General features: G+C 37.8%; 2 protein-coding genes across 3 annotated transcripts in view; one reads left to right on the top strand and one right to left on the bottom strand.

Annotated features, from left to right (window-relative positions):
- Positions 1-17526, bottom strand: part of MTBP (MDM2 binding protein) — a 30554-nt gene extending 13028 nt beyond the window's left edge. The window contains exons 1-16 of the mRNA XM_084281439.1: positions 17396-17526; positions 15959-16039; positions 15382-15455; positions 15143-15288; positions 14607-14665; positions 13552-13696; positions 11985-12099; positions 11272-11406; positions 10422-10516; positions 9117-9189; positions 8163-8280; positions 5571-5744; positions 4313-4426; positions 2809-2973; positions 2071-2164; positions 684-839 (exon numbers count right to left, since the gene is read on the bottom strand). Coding sequence (XP_084137565.1) covers positions 684-839; positions 2071-2164; positions 2809-2973; positions 4313-4426; positions 5571-5744; positions 8163-8280; positions 9117-9189; positions 10422-10516; positions 11272-11406; positions 11985-12099; positions 13552-13696; positions 14607-14665; positions 15143-15288; positions 15382-15455; positions 15959-16039; positions 17396-17465 — 1814 coding nt within the window. The 5' untranslated portion in view covers positions 17466-17526. The remainder of the gene's footprint in view (positions 1-683; positions 840-2070; positions 2165-2808; positions 2974-4312; positions 4427-5570; positions 5745-8162; positions 8281-9116; positions 9190-10421; positions 10517-11271; positions 11407-11984; positions 12100-13551; positions 13697-14606; positions 14666-15142; positions 15289-15381; positions 15456-15958; positions 16040-17395) is intronic.
- A 59-nt stretch (positions 17527-17585) lies between these two features.
- MRPL13 (mitochondrial ribosomal protein L13) overlaps positions 17586-26262 on the top strand; it is a gene marked incomplete at its 3' end in the record, with an annotated part of 33932 nt that continues 25255 nt past the window's right edge. For both annotated transcript variants that reach the window (XM_084283114.1, XM_084283115.1), the window contains exons 1-4: positions 17586-17657; positions 20114-20237; positions 24060-24153; positions 25374-25434. In XM_084283114.1, coding sequence (XP_084139240.1) covers positions 17631-17657; positions 20114-20237; positions 24060-24153; positions 25374-25434 — 306 coding nt within the window. In that variant the 5' untranslated portion in view covers positions 17586-17630. The remainder of the gene's footprint in view (positions 17658-20113; positions 20238-24059; positions 24154-25373; positions 25435-26262) is intronic.

Genomic DNA, 26262 nt, shown 5'->3' with positions numbered 1-26262 from the left:
TGACTGTTGTGTAGGTTGGCCTTACTCTAACAGATGTTTAAACTCTGAAAATTATTCCTTTAAGTAATATCAATCTCGCTGCTGAAAAGGGAGTGGTCAATGCAGTAATACCAGCAAACACACTAAGAATGAATTCTCACCAAGCAGAGCAGACAAGCTTCCTGTCAGAAGCACCTCAGCACTTAAGAATATTGATAGGAATGCTGGGCCAGCATGACAAGAGACACACATAGCTAAATAGGTTCAGCTACTGTACTTTTAAAATTTTTATTAATATTCTTCCTACTTAATATCCTTCTCACTAAATGAAGGAAATCACACCAATGAAACTGAGGTTCTGCTGTGCTAGAAATACTCTTTTGGAAACGGATGTGTGGTGGCAGTAGTTTGTAGAATAGCCATGGCAAAGTCTGGTGCCACACTTTTGCACATCAGGCATTTGTTGGTTTTTTTTTTTATTTAAATGCATACAACCAACATCATCATCTCTGGCCATTTCAGACTCAAAGTAATAAATAAATAGCAAGACTAACCATAGCAGTTGATTGCACTGGCAGGCACGTGATGCAAGATGTTGCAAGTTACAAACCCAAATTTTGATTCTGTTATTTGGTCATTACTCCCATTCTCCTACATCACTCCTGAATATGGTCTTCAGTGGTTTTAATATGCTGAAATCATACCGTTTGGGAATCTGTAGTGGCTGAAGATCACCAACTGGCAGCCCTTCTGGTGTGAAGTACTTCAGTAATTCTTTAGCATCGAGCAATGTCAGCGACTCCCGCTGGCTATCTTTATGCCCCAGCAGTTGTTCAGATGAATGTGCAAACACAGAAGCCCTGGGGGAACAAAAAAAAAAAGTAAATACTAATCTAAGAAAATAGTGTTGTGGTTTTTTTTCCCCAGTTATTATTATTATTTTTTTTTTTAAAAGGACAAAATAACTGCTGCTCTGGAGCAATTAAATGTAGCTTATTTCCCAAGTAAAATAAACAAGATTGTTTCTTGAGAACATTTGTACAAACCTTCACAATAAAATATATTTGATGGAAATTCCTACTGAATAAAAGAAGTAATTTCTTCAAGTTTTTATAACTTGAAGTACAACATGGGAAGCATGTTATTCATCCCCTTTTTCCATTTATGGATTCTAAGATAAAAAATGAGTTTCCATAAAACAGAAACTTATAACACACACCAAAGGAACCATAAAGACACTACTGCATATAACTTTCCTCTCTCTTTTTTCAAGTCCTCAACCAAGTTCAGCAAAGTTCTCTCTTTTCTACTGCTAAGCCACATGTTTAAGACAAGTTAGTGAGAAGGAAGAAAATTACCTGTTTGAGAAACAAAAGCCAAAATTTAACAACAACAACAACAAAAGCTATGATAAAGCACAGATCTAATTTGTGATATACAGGACTCTAATCTAGGCCATGGACATCTATGGTATTTAAAAGACAGGAATAGGGTGGAAATTACTGAAAAAAAGTAGTTGGACATCTGAGTCTAAAGCTCATTATGTTGCATTAAGTGACACAGAAGTCTACAGGTTTCATTTACATAGCCAAGGGAAAATATATATATATATATATATAAATTTAAAATTATATGAGACCTGATATTACTCTTGACTATTTAGGAAATATGAGATTAGAACCACATTGTACATGCTGATAAAAACTGTTTTACAATCTTTACGATTTATTTATACTGCTGTGTTTGCTGGGAGAAAAAAAGCCTTTGTATGTTTTTCTTGTACAGCTGAAGCCTAGAGGTATCATTTTGATAACTCAGCTTTGGAACTATGCTACTTGTAACTAACTTTCAGCTGTGTTTTGTCAATGAAAACAAAAAGCAATACTACTACAAATACCAAGAAATTACCCCAAAACAAACTTGGAAATTGACAGTGTAAAGAAACTTAGTTTTATCCTTAAACAAAGTTTCCACTGAAAGATTGTCTATGTATTTGAAAACAGTTTACAAAATAGCCTTCAACATACATGGTTCATTTAGAGTGATATTCAACGCGCATTACAGAGAAAGTCTCCAGTATTTAATTAGTACCTCATTTTCTGCTTGATTTTTTCAAAGTTTTCCAAATTCTGAAGAACATGCCTTTCTGGCCAGTCCAATGGATTCAACTCCATTAAATCAGATTCTGCAAGAAAACACCCACCATAAAAGGAAAACCATTACAGTTTGCTCATAAGAATCAGGATGCAATTTGTCTCCAAATGTAATTTATACCATCAACCACAGAAATTCTAGATTTGTGGCTCTCAAGACTGTTTTTTTCTGCCCAGCAGCCTTGTCACCAGCTATGATCCTACAACCACGCACATAAACTTTACAGGATCTAACTCTACAAAAATGAGACAGAGAGGAACTGGTCATACAAAAAAAAAAAAAAAAAAAAAAAAAAAAAAAAAAGACAAAATACCAACATTTTCCTTGAAATACAGGAGAGTCAAAAAAGAAAAGATGCATACTTTCTTAAGATATTTAAACACCTGTACCAGAACGTGGGTAACCCGTAACAGGACTAAATAATAATGGCATAAAGAAAATCAGCTTTGTGCTGTGGTCAGAAGTATTTTCTGAGTATTTTTTTGGTCAAGAAAAAGAAAGGAAATAGTTCACACAAGGGTAATTTTAGTTTGAAAAAAAAAGCCTTGAAGGCTATTTTAGTTCTCATTCCCTTCCCCACCCCCTTCTGTTATAAGACTTTCATTCTTCTGATAAAAAAAAATTGAAAGCAGGTTTGAAAACACATCAGAGATCTTTTTAAAGAACGATACATACCAGAAGTCACAGTATATGGCTTAGTTTTATTGGCAACCTTCTGTCGAACAGGTTTAGGAAGACTAGTGTCGCACAGGTCCAAAAAACATTTTCTTGTAAGTTCTAACAAGTTTTTGAGCTCACCAGCTGAAATAACTGGAGGTTGCTTGGTCAATTCCTTTCTCTCTATAAAAGCAAAAAGGAAGAGAGGAAAGCTGCTGCATTTGTTCAGTAACAAAGAGTAACTGTCGCCTGCTTAAAACAAATAAACAAATGAAAAAAAACATTTACTTGACATTAACAACATTGTTTCCTTTAGCAAGGTGCAGATGGTTTATTCCATAGACAAGTAGAATTGCTGAAACTACACGTGAATCACCCTTTTAAAGGTCTTAACTTCTGTATATGTGTATTTCTCAGTACCCAGTTCTGAATCCTACAGAGATAAACATCTGGATTTGCTGATCTTAAATATGAAAAACTCCAGCCTGCAGAGCCTCCTACAGGAGGCTCACACCCACCGTATAGCTATTTGTACTGCTCCTGTGTGGCTCCTGTGACAAACTGATTGCTTTTTCCAGGCTCTTTGGTCAGAATGTTAAGAGTCAGGTCATTCTGATATGATTTAGGATGACTACCAAATGCCAGCTGCTGCTATCCTGTCTTCATTCTAATGGAAACAGGTGACCCACTCATTACAAACTAAAACATAAGCTCTGAGGCAGCCCCAAGCTCAGGGTTATAGTATAAAGGAAACCTAGAATGACTGAGGGGGGCGTGGTAGGAGCAGACAATAAGCACAAATCTTATTTTCCTTAAGCTGGTGTTCTGTTAATGATAACACAATTAGGTTATCTTCATAACATGCCATTTTCAACAATCTCTTAGATTTTTTTTTTTTGTTTTAATTGCATTTCTGAGTAATGGCTTTAGATGGAAAAAGTCAGGACATTCAAATTACTTCTCTGCAAAGTCATGAAAATCAACAAAAGATGACCTTTTGGTCGGGTTTATCATGATCCATCATTCATAATAATAACAAATCCCCAGTGCATTCTTCCCCTCTGTTAGTCAAGACTTTTGCAAGAAAGAATAAATCAACAACAACAAAACCCGTAATAATCATTTTTGTAAAAAGGCACATCCAGCAGTAAGGTTTTTTTTTTGTGGAAGAGAAAGCATTAAAAAAAAAAAAAAAAAGCATAGAAAACCAGAGAATTATTCTGAAATATTTAACAACCACAGAATTATTCTGAAACTATGCTCAAACTTTTGGAGTATCAGTGTAACAAAGAGCCAGTAAATGAAAATAAAGTTCAGCTTTCTCTTTTCCCCAATATTTAAAAGGCATTATCTGACACACAACCATAGATATGCTGAAAAAAGTTTCTTTAAAGCTTCATTTTTTCTTCACAAACTGACCAGCTTACCTCAGTTTTGTAAGGAGAGCTATCACATTCAATTTGAAAGAGACTTTGTTTTAAATACTTGTTTGAGAACTTTCAGTGCACTCTCCATTACTTACTTAGATACTCCTTTAAGGCAGATGCTTGGAGACAAGACAGTTTCTTTTCCCTCTGTACAATCTGCTTTCCACAAAAACGTGGCAGAGACTCAATAAAGTCAGCAATAGGAAAGCCTGTGCAAATTAGGAGAAATCTATTATTAAGAGTGTCTCATAAGACTTTGGAGACACCAGGTCATTACCTCTCAAGAAAGTTTGCAGGAGGACACAAACACACCAGCTATACACATTTCATAATCCAGAGAAATAACTAGATTTTCAAATATGTCAAGTTTTATAGAAAAAGAAAATTCAATTAAGACACTATGAAGATAACTTGAAATATTTGATTGAGCATCGGTTTTGAATTTCTGTACAAAACCAATGTAATGATAATACAGTTAACATGACTGACACTTCTAAGGAAGGTAAAAAGATCATCAGCTGATATTAGGAAAGAGAAATTTTCTCCCACCATATAACCAAGGACTTGCAGTCTTCTGACATAGTATTAAAGAGATTTTAATTAGGACAAATAGTAAGCAGTCAGTCATATCACATACTGATTTATTTCAATAATAAGGATGTAAGAGGATACAGGTTATTGTGTTCTTTTCTTTGTCAGTTACTGAGAGCAAATGCATGAATTTGCAGAGCTTTTTTATACATATAATACTAACAGGACAGCTACTCGAAGATAACTGTTCACGTACTTGTTCTTATCTAGTGGAGCTTCTGATCATCTGCTAGCTCATATCCTAATCACTCTGTGGTAATATCTGCCAATTATCTGAAGACACGCTCACAAAACTCAGCTTGTCTGCTTGCTTTGTAGCTTTTATTTTAAATCAATGAAGTAGGTTTGTCAATAGATAATCGATTAGATTTTAGGCGTGGGCTGGTCAGTCTTTACACCAACAATGCATACCTTTTAAGCTTAAAGGTTTTGTATATTTGATTGCCATTCATATTACCTTGACTTCCCTGTACAATAAACATTTACATTGCTGCAATCACTGACAGTTGGTTGAAATGACTGACTACAACTTTAAGCAGTTGATTTACAAAATCCAGTAATAGTAAATACTGTGAATAAATGGATCTTACTTTTTTTTTTTTTTAAATCAATTTGAAAAAATATTTCTGAAAGAATACAGGTACGTTCATCAAAATGTAAGATTTTCTTCCTTTTAAGGCACATTGGAACAAATAAAGGGAACATATATATTTCAGTAGCATTTGCCTGTCTTCAGGCTTTCTTAAATAATTAAATACTTACTTGACTCTGTTTCTTCTGTATTTGTCTTTAGCTTTCCATTTACTGCAGCAAGAGTGGCCATACCATTGATTTGAGTAGCAGAATGAATCAAGGTTGCTTTACATCCTCCAGAGCCATTGCCTTGTAGCAAGAAATAATATCGGCAAGATTCTCCTTTCAGTTCAATTTCTGGAACTTAAAAAATAACTTAAATTAAATTAAAAGAAAAAAGAAACACAACACACAACCAGGACATAAGATGCCTTCTTACGGGTGTTCCACAGTTTAAAACAAGCCATAACACCTCATCGAAATTCTTTAGCTTGCTCTCTTTTGTGAGAAATCTCACTAACTAAATCTCTCTAAGCTTTTTAGAAGACACACTAAGCATAGACTATACTTACCTTTAAAAAAAAAAAATAATGTTTTTTTTTGGGGACAGAATGCAAATTAAACAAGCTACAGAAGCAGAGATGAGTTAGATTACATTGCTGGCTTTAAGCACATTACCTGCATGGAACTTCTTTAAATGCAACATCGGCCAGCTTCCTACGGGAGGCTACAAAGTACATCTGGCAACTGAAACCATCAACCAAAATAAGGTTTTTAACAGAGCTTAGTAAAAGGCAACTCCCCTGCAAAGATACATTTATACTTCGGAACAATGTGGTGTTGGGGAAACAGTGTGCCATGTACGCAATGATAGAGTAGAGTAAAATGTGGATTTCTGCATATGCAGATTGAAATGACAGTACACATTCTCTGGGAGATGTATGTAGAAGAAAGGAAATAATGTACACCTTCTTCCCAAAACAGTTACTCATTTGTAAGTTTCACCCACTGCTTTACATTTGTGCATAGACTGGATGAGAAATAAACACATTTTATTTTTATACACAGGCATACACTAATTACTTTTTAAAATAAATTCATGTACGACTTGACAACATTAAAAGGATGCTTTTGTGATCTTTTGATGAAAAAAATGATGGCACATTAGTAATGTAGAGATTGAAAGAATGGAAACTTCTCAGTGTACTAAGTTTTAAAGTTCAAAACAAATTCCTAAAATATCTGCAGTACTGTCTCAACAAATAACTAAAGAAGAGGTTGAAGCTTATTCTTATATATTTCTGTTAATAGCAAATGTAATTTGCTACAACAGCAAATTCCACTATGTAAGCTGGAGAGGGAATGGAAGAGAGAAGTCCCTCTACCAGAATATATAAGTCATGGGAAGAAAAGAAAAACAAAAAAAGAACTTCACGATAGTCCTGTTCTTCACTCCCCTAGTCATTTAAATATTTCTCTTTCCAGTTTGTCTTGGCATCTGAAAAGCTGATTCCTCATGGGAAAGTTTTTTTTTATTCCTCATTTTAATCTTAATGGATATTTGAGAACTAAAAACATGAAGAATTACACCTCCCACAGATTGGAAAGATTACTGTTCACAAATCCTTAATATAGTCAGATTAGTGGCAACCACTAGAAAAGAGTTTTCAACTTACCGAATGAATATGTTTAAATGTCCATGTTTTTCCTCCTACCTAAAATTTTGCTCTAGAAGCTTAACGTGCAGAGATTAGTTTGATCTATAAACTGCCAGCACCCAATCCATAGAATTTAATTCCTTGCTTTATTATTCTGCTCTTCCTAATTCCTCTCAATTTGTTTCCTGTCCCCAAACCTCCAAGAAAATCAGCCTTTGCCAGCCATCCACATCTATTTGTTGCAAATTCTACCTTTGGTTGCCTATAGAAGAGGTCACAGCTGCTTGGAAAATGTGAATTATGTATTAGAAGACCACAAAACCACGTAAGAAGGCAGAATGCTACAACTTATCCTGTCTTAGATAAGTACTTTAAGCATTGGGCTATCACCAAGCTTCTTTTCAGCCTGATGAACCTAAATCACTACTTGTACAATGTCTCCACTTGCAGTGCAGCATGCAGTAGATTCTCACCTAAAATACTGGATGATTAAGAAACTCCATCCAACCTTGATCTGCACTGATTCTGTTCTCTCACTTCCTGAATGAAATTTCTAACCACTAGCATGTTGTGTAATAGGAGTTGGCTTCCCTCATTATACCCCACTGAGGAAGAAGCAGCCTCAGATTCTCAAAGCACTATATTAGACACATTGGGTCTCAGGTTGAATGGAGGCATCCAGCTTTTCCTGATGTTCTGTATTTTCCCTGGAAGAGACTGAAATTAAATGCAGGTGCACTTAAGAACCTCTGGAACTGAGATGAGAAGCACTTAAATGAAGTGCGTTGGATTTCCACCTGCAGAAGCACCATCTGTGCCCACAGGTTGTACAATCACCTCAGAAAAAGCATGTGGAAGCAGGATCTTAACTGATGGATGAGACACAGAGATGGTTTAAAGGAAATGCATTGATTCCCTACAGCTCACCAATGTTATTTTCAATTTTCCTCTGCAACTGGTCTGCATAGGCCAACACACACTCACCAAAAATTTTTGGGCAAAGATCACAATCACGGACTTAATTTCATTGGAGGAAAAAAAGGAAACCCAACTTTATAGAATATATACATTTTAAACGCATATACACATAAAATATACTTGTAGCTGTCTTTATTTCACTCACCAGTAATGTTCTTAGGTTTCCTAGCCATATATTCCTTCCATTTCTTTGTACTCAGCTGGGCAGGGGATGGGATCACTATACTGCTTACATTACACGGCAATGCAAATAAAGCTCCCACCTAAATAATGACAGCAAATATAAGACATGCAATATTACTAAAGCCTACTTCATATTTCATTTTGAGCCACTAATTTGGCACTGTTTCAATTGTACTTCAATTAAAAGGGAAGCCTGTTTATTAAATGCTTCTTTTATTCACGTCAATGGAGATGGAATACCATCTGACACGTAAGCTGTAAAAACTGCTTGGTTTTGCTCCAATTGAGAGAAAAACTGTTGAATCACTTATTTTATATATAAAAATGCTATTTATGACATTTGTATCAGTATTTTCACATTGCAAGCAGTTTTGATTAGCACAGATTTATTTTATAAACATTACAAAATTTTCTTTACATTGTTAGAAGCATTCAGGAAGAACATTTTAAAACTAGTATTGTAGCTATGAATAATACTCTAATATCTGGAAGAAAATGGTAGGCTTGTAAATGTTTCAAGAGTTCTTATACAAAATGAGAGTAGAAATGCAGAATGCACATACAAAATGAGAAATCTTCCTATTTCAGTCTGCTTTTTTCATTTTATAAGCTGCGTGAAGAACTGTCTTTTGCTAAAGAGCAATTGAATTATTATAATATGGAAATATCTGTCATAGTATGAATAAAACTAACAACATATTTTGGAAGATTGAAACTTCGCCGAGGTAAAGAGAAACCATTCAATGGACTTACAAATTGTCAGGACCTGTACAGCACGTACTTTTAAGTCATTTGCTTTTAGTATACTGAAAGAGCCCACTTAGAGACAAGGTATTAATATATTATTTCTGTATCTTTTACGAGTAATACGTAAGTCTTTGTTTTCCTGCTAAACTTACATAAAACAAAACTTTACCTTCCCAGATAGAGAAGAAATCTGATCTAAAAGCAATGCGGATGTCTTCTTGACATTCTTTCTTGACAGGCTCCTTGAACAGAATAGGTTAAGGAAGGAAGCTTACCTTCAAAAGAACTGTACGCATTTGTATTTTATAAACCACGTTCCCATCTTATTTCAAGTAAGGACTGTAAAAGTCTAATATTTAATACTTAGTACCAAAAAATATATTAAGCTCACCCTTCCAGACAAAACAGTACACTTGGAGATGCTTGAAATATATGATGAAATATACCAGTGACACCTCTCATATAAGCAGACATTAACAAATAGTTGTATTTGTTTTCCAGTACAAAAAAGACAGGGATCTCCTGGAAAGAGTCTAGAGGGCAACAAAGATGATATGGGGGCCTCAATCATTTCCCCTATGAGGAAAGGCTGAGAGACCAGCCTCTCAAGGCTGAGAGGTCAGCCTTGAGAAAAGAAGACTGAGAGGGGATCTTATCAATGTTTACAAATATCTTAAGTGTGGGAGATGAAAGGATTTGGCCAACCTTTTCAGTGGTTTGTGGGGACAGGACAAGGGGCAACGGCCACAAAATGGAGCACAGGAAGCTCCGCACCAACATGCAAAAGAACTTCTTCACAGTGAGGGTGACGGAGCACTGGGACAGGCTGCCCAGGGAGGTTGTGGAGTCTCCTTCTCTGGAGATATTCAAGGCCCGTCTGGACACCTACCTGGACAATCTGCTCCAGGGAGCCTGCTTTGGGTTGGACCTGTTGATCTCTTGAGGTCCCTTCCAACCCCTACAATTCTGTGATATATTCAAGTTATATATTGGCAGGGTCATACAAGCTAAGCTACTATTGTAACATCAAGACTAGTACCCGAAATTTTAAACCAATATGAATACAGTTTGAAATCCCTGCAGTATACACAACTCAAACCAAAATTCCTCTGCCATACCTCGCCTCAGATTCTGCAGATTCTGCTTAAGGTTTTTTAAACTTACACACCAATAAATATTTCTGTTCTTCCCCACAAATAGCATATCCATCAATAGACAAATTATATGTGCAATAATATAAAAACAAAAGCTGGTTATTGTTTGTGTACTTTACATTTCAACATAAAGAAATCCACTTATGAAGACACAATATATGACTATTTCAGCAGGCTGGTATGAAATGAATCCTTGCTACTCCTCATGTGTTGTTTAGATAGATAGTGATTGTATTCTTTTTGCTATAAACCATTATCATTAGTAGGTTAGAACCTTTAAAAAAAAAAAAAAAAAAAAAAAAAAAAAAAAAAAAGGATACAGCTCATATTCCAGATCTGATACAAAAAAGGACGGTAGTTCAGAGAGGACAACCATCTGCAGAAATTCTAACGCAGGACCATAGTAATGAAAAACCTGAAAAGAGATCAAATACAGAATCTGTAACAGTATACGTGACATGATCTCAGTAAAACTTCCTCATATGTTTTGCTGGACATATGTCTTACAGGTACATCTGAAAAACACGTAAAGGAATAAAAAGAGAAATAGTTCACAATACCATGCTAAATAATTATATAAAAACAGGGAAGGTATTTAATTCTGCTTAATAATACTTGCTTCTTAGAATTCCAACCCTGTGCATCACACAGGTTGTTACTCTTACCCAAATCCAAAGAAAAACAAAATCTACCAGGACCAGTTAAATGCAATCCCAAATGCGCATATTTTAACAGTGAAAATAATAGTCTGTTAACTGATGTCAGTTTCCATAAACAAGAATTTTTGTTTTCATCAACAAATGCAGAGTTCCCATTATATTTCTACTTCCAGGGGAAAATATGAAGTAGTAACAGTAGTTTCCAAAAATCATGTAGTTCCAAAATGAAATTCCAAAGTTTAAATAAATACAGAATTCAAATGTTAATTACATATTTTAAGCATTAAGATTGAATAAAGTTTAAATTTCTACTTTAAAGTAATTTTGGTATCACATTACTTAAGAGCAAACATATTTTTAAGGACCCATTTTATGAGCACGCGTTCACAAAAGTATTCCTCAACCTTATGCAATCCCTACTTTCACGTTTAATTTTCAGTTACTAATTTTCTCGGGAAGGTAAATCAAATGAATTCTGGTGGCACAGAGAGCCATCAAGAATAAGACATACCTCTGGCAAAGCATCAGTATTCCTATCTTGCTGCTCTTTTTCAAGAGCAAAGCAAGAATTTAAATGTGAAGTGCTGAATGGCTTTACTGAAGTGCTCTTCATACAAAATTCTGGAAACCTGACTTCTGATGCAAACTGAAAAAGACAATAAAATTTAGCCAGTTACTTATATTATTAAACAACTACTATTAGATTTCTTTTCACCATAACTGCAAAATTAGGTATAAAAAAAAAAAAAAAAAAAAAAAAAGGATTTAGGTAACCAACTACTATATCCAAAACCTCAACACTAGAAGTGTAAACAACGTCTTTCAGAATCACAAGCCTTCTGCTTTTGCAGAAACACTAGATATGTTCTTTCAACAATGACTTATGGAGCTATATGATAATGATTTGTGATAGAAACAAAAAATAAAAATAAAATCTAATTTTATATCTAATTTTAAATCTAATAACAAGAAGTTTTAAGGCAAATATTTCAGACGAGAATGCCTGAAGTTCACATTTAGATGCCTTAATATCGTTTATCCTTTTACCAAGCAAAAAAGCATATTTTTCCTCCCACTACTCAGATACATTGAACCAAGTATTTACAAACGTAATCTCTTTGAATTAAATTTGCAAAACCAAATTTGAATTAACATATAAAATGCAGTGTACTACACATGCTTTAAATGATATACAAAGATGCTTTAAAAAAAAGTTTTTTTCACCTTTCTTTCCCATATCTGAATCTTTCCCCTCCAGAGCTCTTTGAAATCAATACTATTCATGACATTATCTGAAGATACAAAGTCTGCCGATAGGTAGTCTGCAATCTTTTGCCAGCTATTGGAAAAAAAAAAAAAAAAAAAAAAAGAATTAATCTTTCTGAATTCAGCATTACATATTATCATGCAGTGCAATTTGATGGAATCCTGGTTCAGACTGTAAGTGAATTGTTCGTATCCTCCATGAATGTGGCAGCAAAGAACTTTGTCAGACAACTAAAACCTCTAGCAATGGCAAGCTGTAGGCATGACAGAATAAGGCTGGCTGCCAGAAGCTGAAGCAGAGTTAGGTCGCCATCACTGGGGCTAGTACTGGTCCATCTAGGTGGTTTTTAGTTAGCCTTATAAGTAAAGAGGTGCCTGCAGTATAATTATTAGCCAAATGCTGAGAGAAGGAGGGAGAGAAAATAGCCAGCATCCATAGGTCCCCTTAGCTTTATCTTTTGTGAGAAATGTCAGCACCAGCAACATAGCAGGAAAAGAAAGTACAATTTTTCATCAGAGAAACCGAACGCTCAAATAACCTCATTTTACATAAAAGGCAGCAGGAAAAAAAAAAAAAGTTCAGTCAAAAGCTGGCTGCACAGAAAGACATCTCTGAGCACTGAGGTGAAGCATTTATGGAAGTCACTGCAATCACTTTATCTTCCTCCACATATATTAGGAAGCACTGTGTGGGTGGTATACTACTGATTCTTACCAAGGACCAAGCATTCAATTGTTTCATTTAATCAATTTTGTTAATTTAAGATTAAGCTCTACCACATAATCTGTGAAGCAGACTTGAATCTTTTGGGTGGAAGAAAAAAAGGTGGACAAGGCCTTGCCAAGTTATTAAACACCCACACAATGCTTTACTGCACAGGAGAAAGCAAAAACAACCGTGGTTTATATCAGACACATCATGGCCTACTTCTATCAATCAGGAGAGGACAGTAAGAGATAAACTTCTATGTGACTTAATTTCAAGTTAAATAGTTTTGGGGTTAAAGCTCTTCAGAAGCATATAGGAAGTAATTGAACATTTATATATCATTTTTCAAGAAGAGACATGCCAGGAACCATTTTTTTTTTCCTCCATTAAACGTAATGATGAAGGTTACTATTTTTAAAGTCAGATCAGCGGATTTACATAGTTGGTTTTACAAAAATTGGAAAACTACAACCAATGCAAGTTAATGCATAGCACAGTACATCAAACCTTCAAAACAGGGTACACACACTAAAGATGTTAGTGATGTAAAGGAAAGTGACAGACATTTTATTTTCTGCTCTCATCAGAGCAGGTACTTCAGAAAGCTTGGGTTTTATGCCTGCCTCTGCTGTTAGGACATGCATTTACAATAAATCAGCATGGGCAATTCCTCTCCTCAAACAATAATAGAAGACAAATCTATGTATTTGCAAAGAATATATGTGAAGTACTAAATACGTTTCAGTGTTTTCTTTTAAAATACCCAAACACAAAACAAGAGTGACCTTGTTTGTAGACCTAAAATGAACAGCATACCCTTTAGAGTCATTTGCTGCAATGGTGATTTGCGCAGAGTGCCATTCTTTCAGGTGTTTCAGGGCACCAATAGCAGGTAAGCAGTCTTTTAACTTGGGTGCATCTCGCTCTACTGCCTGTAGTATCACATCAACCATTGCTCTTCCTGTAAAAACAGTTATTTATAACTTAAAGTACCATTATTCAGTAAACGATTCAGTCATTAGAAGATAGAAAAATAATGATTATCATTGACTGAAATGAAATGGGTTTAAAGATCAACTTCAAATACTTTTGGCAATATTTAAAACACTTTTCACACATTTTAGCTCATCTTTGTTCCTCCTGAATTAACACAAAATAAAATTAAATATTTTGCCACTCACTCACAGCAGTTCCTTCTTTCCGTTCTTACTGAAAACTGTACTGATTGCAGTCCTGTCTCCAGTACAGTTGTGCTGTTTACCTCCTTTCAACACTTCTAAATAGCTTATTTCTCATTCTTTCCACGTTCAGTTTCTTTGCTATTCTAACTCAACTACTGCAACATTATTTAACCCAAACACAAAAGGTGATACCCATCTCCAGTTTACAAAATCTGAATCTAATGTTTCTCATCTATTTTCCTTCACAACTTCTTGGCTCTCATCTGCTAACAATCAGCTGTAACATCTACACTTTCAATTTTATTTTATTTCTTTAGATAAAAAACTTCTGATGGTTGCCCGTTGAATTTTGCTTATTGTCTATTACTACTTTAGTGCCATTTCATATGGAAAAAAACATTACATAAATAACTACCTTAATCACGATTGAAATGCAGTCTTCCAAAAAAAAGAATCAGCAAACTACTTCCTAAACTGACCTGCAAGGCCAATCACGCTCAAGTTCCTTAAACTACTTGCAAGATCTGCAAACAAGTTAATTCAACCAAACTAATATGCTCTGTTTTTTCTTGTGTGTGTGTGTTTTTTTGTTTTGTTTTTCCATTTGACCATGACTTTACCAGCTGAGTTTTTAGACAAACAACTAACAAGATAAATTCCAAATTAGATTGCTCTTTTAAGAAAGGTTACCTGGGGCAGGCAGCTTGTCAGCTAACTGATGCAGGCTTTCTGCAGCTTCATCATAAATGCTGAAAATGAAGAACAACATAGTTGGAAACTAAATATAAACAGTCATTTAGAAAGAAGTTAAAAGTAACGAATGCTAACTGATGTAAATAACTTATCTTTAAAATTCAGCACAGACTTAATACTAGGCAATGAACTATATTTATCTCCCCTTTTACTGAGGCAGAAATAAATTCAAAACAATCTGCAGTAAAATTTGAAGTAGGATTTCAGACAGCCTGCTTTCCCTTAGCAAGAGAAAACTATCAGATGTTAGAATAATTGTTCTGTTATTCTATAAAAATCATCTGTAGCTAAAAAGAAGCAACAATTAAAGCTATGTTAAACAAAGAAATATCTTCAGTAGTAGGAGGGGATTGTTCATAGTTAACTATATGCTTGGTAATAACTTTTACTGGTTGAATTTTCTCAATTCCCTTGGGTTATTACTGTTAAATGTCAGCTCACTATACTTGCAATAAAGATAACAATATGCATACTCAGTCATAGACAGTGACTCCCTACTGTTATTGTCTTCTTCCTCAAAATTCTGTATGGCTCCCAGACATTCATCAATACTTGTTTGGAGAGAGTCTTCATTATTCTGTGCGTCGGAATTTATTTCCTCCCAGTCAGAACTGCAGAACTAATAAAGCAAGAAGAATTTGGATCACTACAGTTTTAAATTGCACTGGACAGAGAACTGTGGAACTTAAATTATGAAAAAAATATTTCTTACCTGATAATAACCACATATAACATGACTTGCAAAATACCATTTCCTTATGCCTGGGATACCAGCCAATGAACATGCTGAAAAGAGACACAACAAGGATTTAAAATAATCAATCCACTACAAACTAAATGTACTAAAGCAGATCTTCAGAACTCCATTTTAAGACGATAAAATGATTTAATAAATTCTCATAGTGTGGGGTTCTGAATTGCTATCCAACAGACAAATAATGCTTCTACTGAAAAAAACATAGATCACAGGAGTAACAAAAATCATAGGCATGAAAATATCAAGCTGCACGCTGACATGAGAAACAAGCCCTTTTCTACTCTCAGTCAGTCTTAAAATAGATTGAAATTTGTCAGCCTTTCAAGACACTTGTCTTTCATTTCCAGTGCCTGGTATATTTAATCGTCTGCTAACAGCTGAGCTGCTAAAGGAAAATCAGTTCTTCATAGAAATGGTAGCAGCAAGAGCAAGAGAAACTGGATTTCCTCAAGTTTCTGATTTGTTTCATGTAAATAATAGATTTGCCTAGGCCAATTCCTTGACAACATTTGGCATGTATTACTATGCTTACCTGGGAATGTCCTTGCATCTGTGTTTGTAGATGAATTACAGTTTTCTTTCAGAAGTTTATAAACATTTGCAGCAGTCACAGCTGGAAAAAGAAGATTTTCTTAAATCCTCTGACTTCCAGAAGGTAAATCTCGCTTATTGCAAATGCAATTTAAAGTTCAGTTTAACATTAAAAGTTTTGTTTAAAAGAAGTGTCAAGTACAGATTTGCAGGAGTCTAAAAAGACTAATATAAAGTTCTAGTTAAACTACTGGATATATAGATTTACAAGCTGAAGAAATGGGCTGATAAGAACCTCATGAAGTTCAGCAAGAAGTGCAAAGAACCGCACCCAGGAAGATCCAACCCTGGGCACCAGGACATGCTGGGAGGCAGAAAAGGACCTGGGGGTCTTGGTGGACACTGTATGAGCCAGCAGCGTGCCCTTGCAGCTAGGAAGGCTAATGGTATTCTTGGCTGCACTAGGCAAGCACCATCAGCAGGCCAAGGGAGGTGATCAGCATTGGGGAGGTTGCACCAGGACTGCTGTGACCAGACCTGTGCTAACTGGTATGAGAGAGACCTGGAGGTCCTAGGAAAAGTCCAGTGGAGGGGCACAAAGATGATGAGGGGGCTGGAGCACCTCTTCTACAAGGAAAGGCTGAGATAGTTGGGACCATTCAACCTTGACAAGAAAAGGCTATGGGAAGATCTTATCACTATATATCAGTATCTGGAAGGAGGGTGCAAAGAAGACAGAGCCCAGCTCTTTTCAGTGGTGCCCAGTGGCAGGACAAGAGGCAATGGGCACAAAGTGGCACACAGGAGGTTCCCCTGAACATCAGGAAGCACTTCTGTGCTGTGCAGGTGATCAAGCACTGGCACATGTTGCTCAGAGAGGCTGTGGTGTCTCCACCTTAGTGATCTTCAAAAGCCACCTGGTCGTGGTCCTGGGCACACTGCTCTGGGTGTCTCTGCCTGAGCTGGGGTGGGACCAGGTGGACCCCAGAGAGCCCTGCCAGCCTCAACCATCCTGTGATATCTCTGAAATCTTCCAGTTAGCTAACATCAGTGTTGTAACAAAACTCAAATAACCTAAACTTCTTAAGGCTAAAGTCGTTAAAGCCTTCTATTCTGAAAGGAAATGATTTTTATCAAGGTAATAATCATGAAAACAGACTTGCGCACAGACCCTAGACCAGAAAGCATAAAGAAAAAGTCTTAGAGAACAACCCCCGAGGCGTTTGAGGCAGGGGCATCGATTAACCGGGTGAAAGCACAAGAACTTAAGGAACATATCTCTAGGACACACACCTTACAAGCCCTAGGAAAGCCGTACCGAGGCTAATTCCCCCTCTCCAGCTCTCACGATGGAGGCTCCCGCTCCGTGCCCTGTCCCGCGTCCCCCCCTCCTCGGCGGCAGCCCCCGTTCAGCATCGCCCCCTTGACGCAGCGATACCTGCAGCGGGCTCCGCACCGCCCTCAGCCCTGCGCTCCCCCCAGCTGAGGAGCAGCACGTAGCGGTCCATGGCCGGCCGAGGACGGGCAGGGAGAAGGAGACGGAGGAGCCGCCGCCACCATCAGGGCTCCGAGCAGCCCGCGCTGCCCGCCCCTGCACCGCCCCTCGCAGGGCGACGTTTCCGCTTCCCGGGGCCGATGGGCTCCGTTTCCCTTCCCCTTGAGCCGCAGCGGCCATGGCCAGTTACACCAAGGCTGCCCAGGTGAGTGCGGGGCTGGCCCCTCAGGCGAGGGGACACCGCGGTGGCCGCTGCCCTCCGTGTGGCGGCGGGCTGCTGGCGGCCGCCATTTTGTGGGGATGAGCGGGTGCCATGGCCGGGCACTGCTCGGCTGGCGTGGGCGCTGCTGGAAGGAGCAGGCAATGCCCGCTGTGGGGCTGCTGGGGAAGGGAAGGGAGCTGAGAGGGACAAGGCTGCCCGCTGAAGGCGCATAGGGTTGTTAGTAGGCACAGAAGTGTGTTTAGGTGTTGCTCAGGCAGCCCAGAGAGGCTGTGGATGCCCCATCTCTGGAGGTGTTCAAGGCGAAGCTGGATGGGGCTTTGGGCAGCCTGTGTGGTGGGAGGTGTCCCTGCCCATGGCAGGGGGGTGGAACTGGGTGGGCTTTAAGGTCCCTTCCAACCCAAACCATTCAATGAACCACTCCAAGCAGCAAATGCAGCACAGGAGGTCTTAAAGGTGCAGGAGCAGGCTGTCCCTGTGCGCCGTAAGATGAGTCAGTGGGGAAGAAGATCGGTGTGGCTGAACAGGGAACTTCTGCTGAGTGTCCAGGAGAAAAAGAGAGTTTGTGTCTGGTGGAAGAAGGGGCAGGCAACACAGGGAGAGTACAAGAAAATTGCCAGCATGTGCAGAGAAAAAATCAGGAAGGCCAAACCACTGTACAAGCTCAACCTGGCCACTGTGCTTAAAGATAACAAAAAATGTTTTTATAAATATATTAATGGCAAGAGGAGGACCAAGGAGAATCTCCATCCTTTACTGGATGCAGGAGGGGAACGTGACTACTGAGGATAAGTTAAAGGCTGAGGTTCTTAATGTCTTCTTTGCATGTGTCTTTACTAGCCAGAGCATTTATCCTCAGGGTACTCAGCCTCCTGACCTGAAAGTCTGGGATGAGGAATAGAACACCCCCCACACACACACACAGTTCAGGTGGAAACAGTTAGAGACCTGCTGCTCCATCTGGACTGTCACAAGTCCATGAGACCAGATGGGATCCACCTGAGGGTGCTGAGGGAGTTGGCAGATGTGATTACCGAGTTGCTTTCCATCATCTATCAGCAGTCGTGGTCATCCAGAGAGGTCCTAGATGACTGGAGACTTGCTAATGTGACGCCCATCTATAAGAAGGGTCATAGGGACCTGGGGAACTACAGACCTGTCGGCCTGACCTCAGTGCTAGGAAAGGTGATGGAACAGCTCATCTGGAGTGTAATCACACAATGTATGCGGGACCACCGGGGGATCAGGCCCAGTCAGCATGGGTTCATGAAAGGCAAGTCCTGCCTGACCAACCTCACCTCCTTCTATGACCGGGTGACCCACCTGGTGGATGAGGGAAGGCTGTTGACATAGTCTATCTAGACTTCAGCAAGGCCTTTGACGCAGTCTCCCATAGTATTCTCCTGGAGAAGCTGGCAGCCCATGGCTTGGACAGGTACATGCTTTGCTGGATTAAAAACTGGCTGGATGGCTGGGCCCAGAGAGTAGTGATGAACAGAGTGAAATCCAGCTGTCAAATAGCCACCTCTGGTGTTCCCCAGGGGTCAGTGTTGGGGCCCATTCTCTTTAATACCTTTATGGATGACTTGAATGAGGGAATTGAGTGCACCCTCAGTAAGTTGCATCCTGAACATGAGCCGGCTGTGTGCCCAGGTTGCCAAGAAGGCCAAGAGCATCCTGGCTTGTATCAGGAATAGTGCAGCCAGCAGGACCAGGAAGGTGATTATGCCCCTATACTCTTCTCTGGTGAGACCGCACCTCGAGTGCTGTGTTCAGCTTTGGGCCCCTCAGTACCAGAAGGACACCGAGGCCCTGGAGCGTGCCCAGAGCAGGGCTACGAAGCTGAGGAAGGGCCTGGGGCACAAGTCCTGTGAGGAGCGGCTGAGAGAGCTGGGGCTGGTTGGTGTGGGGAAGAGGAGGCTCAGGGGAGGCCTCATTGCTCTCTACAGCTACGTGAAAGGAAGGTGTGGGGAGCTGGGGGTCGGCCTTTTCTCACAGGTAACCAGTGATAGGACCAGAGGGAATGGCCTCGAGTTGTGCCAGGGGAGGTTCAGGTTGGAAATGAGGAGACATTTCTCAGAAAGAGCGGTCAGGCACTGGGACGGATTGCCAAGGGAGGTGGTGGAGTCACCGTCCCTGGGGGTGTTCAAGGAAAGTTGGATGTGGTGCTTGGGGACATGGTTTAGTGGGTGACATTGGCAGTAGGGGGATGGTTGGACCAGATGATTTTGGAGGGCTTTCCCAACCCTGATGATTCTATGATACAATGTCTAGCACTGTGCTCTACCCTAATGCTACGTGACAGGGGGTGTTTTTGAATATTAGTATTTCTTATGGTGCTTGAAATGTAAAAGAATGCATTGATCAAATCAGAGAAGCTAGATTCATTTATGGTAGTGTATTCTTTTCCTATATTAAGTACCACTTCTCTTTCTGTTTAGCAATGGGCTACTTTTGCCAGAGCGTGGTATCTCCTAGATGCAAAGATGCAACCACCAGGAAAAATAGCAGCTGCGACTGTAATCAGACTTGAAGGCAGGCATAAACCTATTTATCATGCACTAAGTGAGTATTGCAGTACACAGAAGCATTTTTAATGTATTTTTCTTTTAATTTCATTCTTAAAAAACAGTGCTTTTTACAAGGTTGCATTTTTCAGTTTGTAAATTATAAAGGGTTCAATTTCATTTCCCGTGTTTTCCCTTCATACCTCTCCAGAGGTTTAGGCCATTGTCTTTACCAATCCATACAAAGCTTGTTACTAATTCGTTATTCAATTTTAGTAGCAAAATTATGATGGGATTCAGTTGCCTCAGTTATTTTTTTAAGTTCAAAATGTGTTTTGTTGCACTGTTTTTAAACAAAAAACTAATTCACAGTGCATGTAATGAAACACTGACATGATTCTTGATTAGATTTTTCTGAACGCTACTGTTCAGTAGTTGTACAGCACCACAGCACCTTGGAGCAGTTCTTCATTCTGAACAACGTGCGAAAAAGTCCTGTGTGTATGAGCCAGGAGACACAAACTGGCACACAGGAGGTTCCCTTCGAACATCGGGAAGCACTTCTGTGCTGTGCAGGTGACAGAGCACTGGCACAGGTTGCCCAGAAAGGTTTTGGGGCCTCCTTCATTGGAGATACTCAAAAGCCATCTGGACATGGTCTTGGGCAGCTGGCTGTAGGTGTCCCTGCTGGAGCAGGGCTTGGACCATATGGCTTCCAACATCAGCCACTTTGTGACGATGAGACTAGAACCTGTCTGATTTTGAAATAGGAGACACAATTATTGATGAAAGATATTTTCTTGATCCAATGAAAAAAAACCTTGCTTATCTACTGTTTAGAAGATTCAGCACTAAAGACACCTTGCTCGTTATTGGTAATACCATAGTGCTTGTCTCACTGTGATGAGCATTTTATAGATAATAAATGATGATCCCTGTTCAAGAGACTTTACTGAAGCATACATAAAGAAGCATTAAGGTTTGCTCATACATGTCTAATGTAAACACTAAAATTATACTTGATCTGATTGTCATAATAAAAGGTAGTATTTGTAGTTTTTGGAAGATATTTAAAATACCCAAATACTGCTATTGCAAAACTTGCTGTATCCACAAGATGTCACTGGAGTCTAAGGATATCTTAAAAAAAATAAAGCAGATGGAGGGAAAATTCTTTTGGCTGTCCCATGGGAAAGATCTTTGATGGTTTTATGTTCATGAAGTTATAAAAATCCTGGAAAGCCATTTCAAGGATAACTTCATTCGGTCTAAACTATTCTATAAATCAGTACCAAATGCATTACACCTGAGATTGATAGATTACTACCAGTGGGAGACATTTGATACTCTTTAAGGAAGCAAAGGATGGATGAATTTATGGTTGGTGTGCTCAGCATGTCTTTCTTTTTACCTAAACTAACAAGAAATATTTTAGCATCTGTGAGATAAGAGTTCCTTAGGCAGAATAAGATCGTGAAGCATTTTGGTTTTCTGGGTTGACAGACACCTTTCCATAAAATTGTTATTTATTTATTGTTTTGAAAAATATCTGGAACTGAAATTAAGCTGTGGGTAGGGAAAAGAAATAAATATGATGTTATGTACGTTTATTGTCTGTTTTAGGGATAATCTTTATTTATTCTCCAAAGCATTAGACTTTTTAGATGCTGTCAGACCATATGCCTTAAAAGGTGATACAAGTTTTGTTCGTGAGATTTAAATCTGGATTTTTTTTTGCTTTCTTCTGTACCTTCCCTTCCCTCTATTCTCTTTCCCTTACATCCTGTCTTTGCTAACAGCTTCACAGTAAGGAACCAAAAATAGTGAGCTACGTTTTTCAAAAATTGTGTAGTCTGGTTCTTTGTATTGAATCACAAGCAAGCATAGGCAAACCACTTGTGGTATTTGGGCAGGATTTTCTACACGAGCGGCTGTTCTCTGCATCCTCAGAGAAGACTAGGTTAGATGGAAATGCTCCGCAAGCCAGATCTGGCCCAGGTACTACTCTTGCTTGCAATGTTAGCTTCAAATGGCTTGAAGCAGCAGCTCAAACTTGTCTTGTAATGAAAGAATTGGCAAGTAGGTTGTCAGTCTTGTGAGCTAACAGTTGATGGTGCCTTCAAACAGCATTTAGTCCATAATTGAAATGTAGGAGGAAAAATGTACCTATGTGAAGCCTGTGTTTTTATTGTGAGGTAGGAATTGCTGAGAAGTTACAAGCATTCAGTGACACAGAATGGAACCCCTGAGCAGGTTAGCTTCATCTGAAGAGGTGTAACATTTACATTGTATTTAACAAGTAGCATATGCTATAGTGTGAGAGAATACTATGGCCTTGGTTTTGTGCATTTCTGGAGAAAACTATAAAAGAGAAATTTTGGATATGACATCATAACCTGAAGGAAGAGTTTTCTTGAGTAATCTTTTTCAAAAGTAGGATGCAATTTGTGTTTGTGCAGCTGGTAAGTATTTTTGCTGTCTTCCTATTGAGAGTGGGTGTCCCTGAGGTGATGGAAGCAATGCTGTTAAAAGACAAGTTGAGACTAATGTATTAATTTGAAATTCTGAATTCTATTCATCAATTTGGTCTACTATAAAAGAACGGGTTGCAGTCATTATTTGGATAGGTTAGTTTTTAACTTGGCTGCTTCATGTTGTTTGCAATGGATTTATCAGTGTATAGAATTGTTAATTCAGTATTATTCAGGTGGAGAACTTTGGGCAAAAATTTCCATAGATGAACTTATTCTTTTCTTTTCCCAACAAAACAAAAACAAACAAACAAAAAACAGCAATAACAACAACAGCAACAAAAAAGGCACAAAACCAATGTCAGCTTCCTGGCAAATGCATTTAGATACAGTGTTTTAGAACAGATCTGTCAGTGGAAGACGATAAATATCAGAGAAGATACTGAAATTGTGTTTGAGCTTCAGCTGTAGTTGAAAATAGAGCAGTAAAGGAACAGAAGATTAGAAAATGGTAGAAAACTTTAACCAATCGAAGTTTCACACCTTATTTATTATATGCTCATGCAAAACATGAATATTCTATTCAGTTCCTTCTTTGTGTAGCTGCTTTGTAACCTACTAAGGAATGCTGTAATCAAAGGAGTTTTCAAATGCTTTTATTCTAATATTGTGATGCCTAAGAAGGTGAACTTTGGACAAGTCATTTTGCAGTTGATTCAGTGGGTGGTTGGTTATAGCTTGTACAGCTGATCACAATTACCTCTAAAATGAAAAACTCAATTTTTTCATATTTTCATCGTATTTTTTTAGACAGTAAGGGTTATATTAGTACTTCATGAGTAAATAAGATCAGTAAAGTAACTATTCCTGGCAAGGTATTGCTGACAGAACATAAGGCTTTGCAATTAAAAAAAAAAAATTACAACAAACAGTTGATATGGAAGTTGCTGTTACTACAGGAACCAGTAAATACATCTGTCTGCTGTAACATTCACTTTTGCTTGACTGATGAGAATGTGTTGGGGGGGTTGATTTTTTTTTTTTTTTTTCCGCAACAGAGTTGATTTTTATTTGAAATCTCTTTGCATCTTAGATACATTGAGCCCTAGGCTGTAGTTCTTTAGTAGAACTATTTTACTTACCCAAAGTGTTCGGTCCTGTGATAAACATTGGTAGTGTTTCATAAGAAAACTAAAACATTTAGGATTGTTGTTTAGAGCTTAACTTTTTTTCCTGAATATTTAGAACAGGTTCATATGCAGCATGTGTTGTGTTGACTAAAATAAAATACTTGCTCCTAGGCTAGGCAACTGGATCTTAGGTGAACATATATACACCCTTTGTAGCTGTTATTTTGGTTGATTATTCCTGGGTTCTCTTAATATTTTCTACTGCTTTCTACCTTGTAGGTGACTGTGGAGATCACGTTGTCATAATAAATACAAGACACATTGCTTTTTCTGGTAACAAATGGGAGCAAAAAGTATACTCTTCACATACTGGGTAAGGCACTTTGTAGTGATGAGCTGGTGGTAAATTTAATGTCATTTTCTTAAGAGTTGCAGTCTTTTTAGCATGTTGCTTCAAAAGGGAATTGCAACTTACGTGTTTGTTTTGTGCTTGCATCTGTTACAATGTTTAAAATTATGCAAGAGGTTTTTTTGAAGTGTATATTGTTAGGGAAATAATCTGATTTAGTCTGTTTTAGCCATGACAATGGAATAAACTAACAGATTGGGTAGACCACATTATTTTGTGTGGAGATTAAGCAAAGATCATGACTACTGTATCTATTAAGCAGTAGAAAGCTTTCCTATTTATATGTGTAAGATGTATACAGATGCCAACTACAATTACATTATCCTATTTAACACTTGATACCAAGATTGATATGTTCAAGGAACCAAAGAAAAAGGAATATGTGCTTCGTGTTGGATATCAGATTTAAATTTCTCCAAAATAACTGGAAAAACTGGTAAAAAATGAGATACTGAAGACGTACCGATGTATACAATAGTGTGTAGGATATTATTTTGTCAGATACAGCTTCTTTATAGATGGAAGTATAATAAACAATTACAGCATGGATCAGTTCAGTCAAATAAGAACAGTCACTCCTATTTTATGCTGTGGCAACACTAGATAATTATTCCCAAAGTGTTAAAATGTATCCAGTTGGGAGATTATTAAATCAAGTTGAGAAAGCTAATTTTGCTGGTATTGATGTTTCAGTCCTTTGTCCTTTGAAGTTCCTTTTTTGAGTTGCTGAGAAGTTCTTGTCAGAGTTAATGGAAATCAAGTTTTTTTTTTCTCCCCTGCTCTTAATGACTTCTTTAAATTTTTCAATAAGAAAGCGAAAGCAGTTGTGCAATTAAAGAAATACTTAAATCTGTACAGCTCCCTAAGTGGACAGTTCTAATGATGTTGGGTTTATTTTCATTTCAGTTAGGCTGATTCCTAATAACATAATTAAATGAAAGGAATCTGTTTTACCTGACATCTGTTTGATTTCTTGCACCATTTAAAGTATATGCTTAAATGTAAATTAGTGCAACTACACCATTTCACTAAGACTAAGTAGGTCAGGTTGATGGTGGACTTGATGATCTTGAAGGTCTCTTCCAACCCAGATGATTCTGTGATGCTAAGATACTCTGATATTTGTGTTAACATCATGCTTGAGCATATAGCACTAAGCCTGTATGTTTCTTCTGTTTCTCTAGTTATCCTGGTGGTTTCAAACAGGTGACAGCAGCTCAGCTCCATTTGAAAGACCCAACTGCTGTAAGTGGTTTGTGTTTTTTCTTTTTCATTTGGAAAGTAGGTGTGTTTTCATTTAATTTGTTCCCCTACGCAGAATGGGTTACTCTTATCTGTGTTAAATGTGATTGTGAACATTTTATTAATGGGGCTTGGCTTGTTGACTGTGTTCTTGGACACAGCATGTTTTGAGGGTCAGATTGTAGGTCGTGAATTTTTGTGTTTCATGCATGCTGTCCAAATGAGCAAATCAGGTTCATTTGCTTTGCCCATTTTTGACTGATTCACTTGCTTTTAGTTTCAAAGGTCTGACCTTTGTCGTTGTCAAAGTGACTCAGCTTAGACTTAGCTAAGCAGTGCTTCAGTTTAACAACCCTAGCAGATTAAGAGCCAGCAAGAGTAAGGGTAATATTAAAAATATTAAGGATAATATTAAAAAGTGTTAGAGAGTACACCTGCCTCCTTCTCCCGTTAGAATTCAACTGTAGGTTTTGTTAAATGATTTATTTATTTATTGAGATCTTGTCTACAATGCTATGTATTCATGGTCTATGAGAGGGTTTGAAGTGGTGACTACATTGAGCTTCAGCCTCTTTAGTAAATGTCTGTATTGGACCATTATTAATTCTGCTGAACAACAGTGTTGTTGTTACTAATTAAAAAAAAAATAGTTTTTGAAGTTTTTACTTCAAATACTTTGCCTTGAGTCACCTTATATGTAAAATATTAAAATACTTCTTCCTTTTCCTAGTGAGATTGTCTGCTGCAAAATTATTGGATTTTGTCACTGATGTTTTTAATCTGTGATTCAGATAAATTTGTTGGGATAAATTCGTTTATCCCAAGACTTTA

This window comes from Netta rufina (genome assembly GCF_964035555.1).
Source record: "Netta rufina genome assembly, chromosome: 2".
Classification (NCBI taxonomy): Eukaryota; Metazoa; Chordata; class Aves; order Anseriformes; family Anatidae; genus Netta; species Netta rufina.
The sequence above is the reverse complement of the archived record's forward strand: the minus strand, read 5'-3'. Positions and strand labels throughout refer to the sequence as shown.